Source organism: Dermacentor silvarum, chromosome 7 (genome assembly GCF_013339745.2).
Source record: "Dermacentor silvarum isolate Dsil-2018 chromosome 7, BIME_Dsil_1.4, whole genome shotgun sequence".
NCBI lineage: Eukaryota > Metazoa > Arthropoda > Arachnida > Ixodida > Ixodidae > Dermacentor > Dermacentor silvarum.
The window spans coordinates 121982081-121988290 of record NC_051160.1 but is presented as its reverse complement, the minus strand read 5'-3'; the positions used below and the strand labels follow the sequence as shown (position 1 = coordinate 121988290).

General features: G+C 52.5%; 1 protein-coding gene across 1 annotated transcript; it reads right to left on the bottom strand.

Annotated features, from left to right (window-relative positions):
- Positions 1-1409: 1409 nt before the first annotated feature.
- Positions 1410-3928, bottom strand: LOC125946949 (uncharacterized). Its single transcript, XM_049671164.1, is given in 2 exon segments — positions 1410-2056; positions 2058-3928. Coding segments are annotated over 2 exon segments (1842 nt in total). The 5' UTR covers positions 3455-3928; the 3' UTR covers positions 1410-1611.
- Positions 3929-6210: the final 2282 nt, after the last annotated feature.

The window sequence follows — 6210 nt, the reverse complement described above, 5'->3', positions numbered from 1 at the left end:
GATGCGCAGTAGGGGTGTGGACACACGGCGGTTGGATGGATAGAGGGAGGTAGGGAGGGAGGGAGTGACATAGGCCTGAGCCATAGCCTCCTATATTTTTATTGCGATAGCAATTATATGAACACTCAAAAGCAGATTTCTGCCGTCGGCGTCGCCGTCGCCGTGAGGTTCCGTATGACGTCAATGGAGATGAAATCGTCGCCGATGATAAGTGGTTCTTGAGGGAAAGGGAAAGGTTGGCGCTATCTTCTGCAGCCCTTGAGGGAGCACGGCTCAGCGCCAATTCGTCGCCGCGCGCCGAACGCTGCATGTGCGAGTGAAAGGTCGCGAGGGGCGCGCGCTTTCACGGGGAGTGAACGCACGGCGGAGAACAAACGCGCGTTCTGCGCGTTCGCTCAAAATGCGTGCGGCGTTGGTGACTGTTGCCGGAGCCTCTGATGTAAACAGGCACTTGGTGCCGCAGCTAAACGTCGCCTCCCTTCCCTCCCCCTCCCCCCCTCCCCCACGGCCTCTCGCGCGTCGGAAGAAGGCGCGTTCGCTCTACATATATGGTGATTGTAATGGAGGAGACACGCCTACTTCTGCAGCCCTTAAGCGAGCACGGATGATAAGTGGTTCTTGAGGGAAAGGGAAAGGTTGGCAGAAGATAGCGCCAACCTTTCCCTTTCCCTCAAGAACCACTTATCATCCGTGCTCGCTTAAGGGCTGCAGAAGTAGGCGTCTCTTTCCTCCATTACAATCACCATATATGTAGAGCGAACGCGCCTTCTTCCGACGCGCGAGAGGCCGTGGGGGAGGGGGGGGAGGGGGAGGGAAGGGAGGCGACGTTTAGCTGCGGCACCAAGTGCCTATTTATATCAGAGGCTCCGGCAACAGTCACCAACGCCGCACGCATTTTGAGCGAACGCGGGCAAAACGCCGACGGCGTCGACAACAGTTCTGCGTGTTGCCGGTGCTGCTGCATGTCCAAGTTTATACAGCTGATAAAGCTAATATCATTACTCCGTATAGCTCTCTACAAATTTGCTATCGCAATTGATGCTTCGCCTTTCAGGTGAAACTGCGCCAACTTCTTTCATGCCTGCCGAGTGGCGAGCAGAGCAAGGCGCTCCACCCGTACATAGCCTCCTATACTTTTAAAAAAATATAGGAGGCTATGGCCCGTACCTTCTAGTTCATGCGCTCGCCACCACGCCGCGCTGCCGCCCCATACCCAGAGCAGACGACGCGACTACTTTGTTGCGCGCGTGCTTGTGGAGAGAAACTTGCGCTCGTATTAGAGATGGAGCTGTGAAATAAATGCGCAGGTTGCACTGGTGTTTGTTCATGATGCACAGGGGTGATGGGAAGAAACGCCAACAGTGCGGCGCGATGTTTTCATCCTGCTGTGACCCTGGTGGAAATAAAAAGATGGTAGAATAGTTGTATTCTAGTGGCTTCTAGTTATCATGCAGGCCGCAACCACTCGAAAAGAAATGCGAAATATCAGAGAATGTAGGTGCCGCACTGTTCGCGTTTCTTTCCATCCCCACAGTACATTGAAAGCAAGCAACACGAGACATATTGTGAAAACTGGACCTTTCACTTAGGCCCCCAGCTGTGAGATCAAGCTCACAGTTTCAGGGTCTTTCGTGACAGTGGCTTTATTGCGAACACTTTGGCGACGTCTTGTTTGTCTGTCGCTTTCAGAGCGAAATTGGTGAATATTGGGCGAAAGAACTTCGTAAGCAACAATTTGAGCAAATTCTCTTGGTGCCCTGGCTTCGAACACATCAAAGCTTTGTGCTCGCGGAGGATTTCGGTAGCATTGTTCACAACCTCTTTTAGAGGGTGATGCATACGCCTTCTTCTTGCTAGAAGAACTTCGACGAACTTCTGTAGTGCGTAGAGAACATCTAGAAATTGTGCGGACGGGTAAAGAAGTCCACCGCGGTCTTGGTGTTTAATGAGCGAGTCCAATGGTGTCGAGGCGTTTGGCTTTGTTAAGAGCGCGAAGCACTCCACACATTCGAAGTTTTCTCGTACGGCTCTTGCGAGGTAGCCACCAACCATAGAATGCGGCCACATCTGGAGTGGGAAGTAGAGGCTTATCTCGGTTTAGTCGCTCTATGAGCTCTCTACGTGCATCTGCAGGGAATTCCTCGCTGGTTTGCTCCCTTGTGTTTTTCTGTTGCGGCAGCGTTGACAAGCAATCACTCTCTTCTGCTGCCATTATGTTGCTTGTACTCGACGCCGATGCGAAACCGGTCTTGAGGGTTTTCTCAATGCCTGTGAGCACGGCGCGGACGTCCGTTTGGTCATTTGATCCTGCTGATTTCCTGAGCCAGCCAAAGAACGACTCGATTGGGTCCGATGACATTTTCCTCGTCAAAACGAAGTGAAAAGACATCTCTTCAAGAAGATATCTAATGCACTCAACGTTCGAACGAGTTGTGATCACAAGACCCTCATAAGTCTCTTTGGTTAGAAAGTTCTTTGCCAGGCACTGACTTTTGAGATCAGCCAGGTAGTCCAGGAAGCTTGTCTCCAGCCAGATTAGTCCTTCATCGCCTGCAGATTCAAACTGCTTGCAGTCAGCATTCTTCTGATGTATGTGCTGGGTACAATTACTCACGTCCATGAGCACGAACCAGCGGTGCACGGTGTCCATAAATTGCACCGTCGGTCCGACACCCGCGAAGCTTGCGTCGCACGTGTGGCCCGCCTGCTCTTGCAAGAGCTTCATAGCAGCTGTCACGGGAGGAGAAAAAACTTGCACTGCTCTCTGCACGTTCATTTTTTCCATATTCGTAGGGAATACGTGCTTTCTCGTCAAAAATCGTACTGGCTTTACAAGGCTGCCTTGCTGCATTCTGTAGAGGCTCTTCAAGTGGTTCGCTGATATTTCGCCGCCTTTTCCGTTGTCACGGGACAAAAACTGTGATCGCACGTTTTTGATCAGGTGGCACTGATCGAATGCAAGAAAGAGCTTTCGATTTGCTTTGCCAGGGTGGTTAATGCAATGCTTGAGGCTTCCGTTGCACAGAAGTTGCATAGCCAAGACATTGATCTTGTGGTTGTCTGTGACAATGCGCACGACGAAAAATCCTATTTCTTCAACTTCCTTCAGAACGTGTCTCATGAGCATGTGCAGCTCACGGCCAGTGCAGTTTCTCGCGAAAAAGTACGCCACGGGTATTTTGAACGAAACTGAAAGGCCGTTAAGGACGAAACAAAAGAGTGAGTTGGCCAGCACAGGCTCATTTGTTGTTTCTTTGGGGAAGTTCACACCATAGTCCACTTCGCCGATGAAGGCATCTCTTTGCTTGTGATACAGTAGCCGTTGTTTGACGCGCATTTCGTCTACAATTAAAGAGCATGCCCTCGCATGCAACGAGGGATGAGAAGCGAGTTCTGCAGACAGCCTTTGCTTCACGAGTTCGGTCATGCCAACTTCTCCACGTGATGAGCCCATAAAGCGCTCGAGGGTACTTCGACAGGGAAGTCGAAGAATACCTGTGCTCCTTACGTGTTCGTATGCACGAGTCGAGAGATTACGCAAAACCACAGCATGGCTCACTGTCACTTCAGACCACGTTGGTTTCTTCTTCGCGAAATTCTGAACTTGTTCCACTAATATTGAAGCAGCCAGGTCTTTCTCTTTCGCTTTCTCCACAACTTGCAGGAATGCAGACACATAGCATTCTTCCTTGAGCTTTTGCAGTTCCTGTTTGTACTTGTCGGCGGTGTTCTTGAGTCGCTAAATTCGCGCGTTCAAGTCTCGCTCCTTACGTCTCCACTTTCGTTTGTCCATTGCCGAAACCGAGAATAATGACGACACCTGCACAGCTCTGTCCACCTGCACGGTCGTAGTGATGCAGCGCTCGCTTGCGCCGTTTTCCAGAGGTAGCGGCAGTTCGGTTGCGGAGCAATCCATCAGTGATAACTCTTGAGAAGCGACGTCGACGGACGGCAAGTCATTGAGAGGAAGCGAAGGAGACTCCAGTTGGCTCTCAACTGCTCTTCGTTTCGACGGTGGTGTGTTCACTGGCGCAGCTGCCTCACGTTTTCTCACAGACGCGTCGCTTCTCTCTCTATTTTTCGGAGGCTGCAGGTACGCAGGATACTCTTCGAAAATGCTGGGAACAGCGTGTTTCCTGAGTTTGCGAATTAATTTTGCAGCCCTCTTTGAAATCGGAGGAACCGAAGTGTCGGCTGCATACAGTCGAGTAACACGACGTCGTATTCGGTGTCCAGTCGTCCCGAGAAATGACCTTTAGCCATTTCGCTCGCAGTTCCGGATCGCTTGGTATCTCGTGGAACGATATGCCCGGCGTCCGTTGTTTGCTCGAAGACTTGCAGCGTGGTACGCAGCAGTACGGCATTTTGTCTGGCGTACGGCACCCCAACTGATTCCACACTGCGGATAGAAAACCAAATCGGTATGTCGAAAGTAATGCAGCATGAAATATTGTCACGTAGGTGACGGTGAGCTGCCTGGCACACAGGTATACAAAAAAGTTGTCGCAGTTTCACCTGAAAGGTAAAGCATCAATTGCGATAGCGAATTTGTAGAGAGCTATACGGAGTAATGATAGTAGCTTTATCAGCTGTATAAACTTGGACATGCAGCAGCACCGGCAACACGCAGAACTGTTGTCGATGCCGTCGGCGTTTTGCCCGCGTTCGCACAAAATGCGTGCGGCGTTGGGGACTGTTGCCGGAGCCTCTGATATAAATAGGCACTTGGTGCCGCAGCTAAACGTCGCATCCCTTCCCTCCCCCCCCCCCCCCCCACGGCCTTTCGTGCGTCAGAAGATGGCGCGTTTGCTCTACATATATGGTGATTGTAAAGGAGGAAAGAGACGCCTACTTTTGCAGCCGTTAAGGGAGCACGGCACAGAACGCGCGTTCGTCCTCCGCCGTGCGTTCACTCCCCGTGAAAGCGCGCGTCCCTCGCGCCCTTTCACTCGCACATACAGCGTTCGGCGGCGATTTCATCTCCATTGACGTCATACGGAACCTCACGGCGACGGCGACGGCGACGCCGACGGCAGAAATCTGCTTTTGAGTGTCCATATAATTGCTATCGCAATAAAAAGTAACACTGCGTCGACGATGAACTTAAAAAAAGTTGTCGCAGTTTCACCTGAAAGGTGAAGCATCAATTGCGATAGCAAATTTGTAGAGAGATATACGGAGTAATGATATTAGCTTTATCAGCTGTATAAACTTGGACATGCAGCAGCACCGGCAACGCGCCGAACTGTTGTCGACGCCGTCGGCATTTTGCCCGCGTTCGCTCAAAATGCGTGCGGCGTTGGTGACTGTTGCCGGAGCCTCTGATATAAATAGGCACTTGGTGCCGCAGCTAAACGTCGCCTCCCTTCCCTCCCCCTTCCCCCCTCCCCCACGGCCTCTCGCGCATCGGAAGAAGGCGCGTTTGCTCTACATATATGGTGATTGTAAAGGAGGAAAGAGACGCCTACTTCTGCAGCCCTTAAGGAAGCACGGCGCAGAACGCGCGTTTGTTCTCCGCCGTGCGTTCACTCCCCGTGAAAGAGCGCGTCCCTCGCGCCCTTTCACTCGCACATACAGCGTTCGGCGGCGCGCGGCCACGATTTCATCTCCATTGACGTCATACGGAACCTCACGGCGACGGCGACGGCGACGGCGACGGCGACGCCGACGGCGACGGCGACGCCGACGGCAGAAATCTGCTTTTGAGTGTCCATATAATTGCTATCGCAATAATAGAATTTATTGGGCGAACTTCTGCCCCTAAAGCAAGCGAACTCGGCAACAGCGAAAACAGCAAGCGCGCCTACGGCGTTCGTCGGACTCTGGCAGCACGAGCGGTGGACCCGTATTTATACCCTCTCGCGTCCATGATCGAAACGCGTCAAGCGACGCCGCTGGCGTCGGGAGGAACGCGAGGCGGAGCTCGCGTTCCTGCGTATGGGGTGTGGGGTGCGAGCGCCTCTTGCGGAGAAGGCAGGCGTAAATCGAGGAGGAAGGGGGAGGGCAGCGGACGGCCTCCGCCGCTCCACTGCGCGGGCATTACGGACGAGCCCCCTGAACTATCTCTCTTCTCTTTTTCTTTACCTCCTACTCCCCCTATCCCCTACGACGCTGCGCCGTGCTCCCTTATGGGCTGCAGAATTAAGCGTCTCTTCCTTATGTATAATAAACACCTCTCGGCATTAAAAAATATAGGAGGCTATGCCCGAG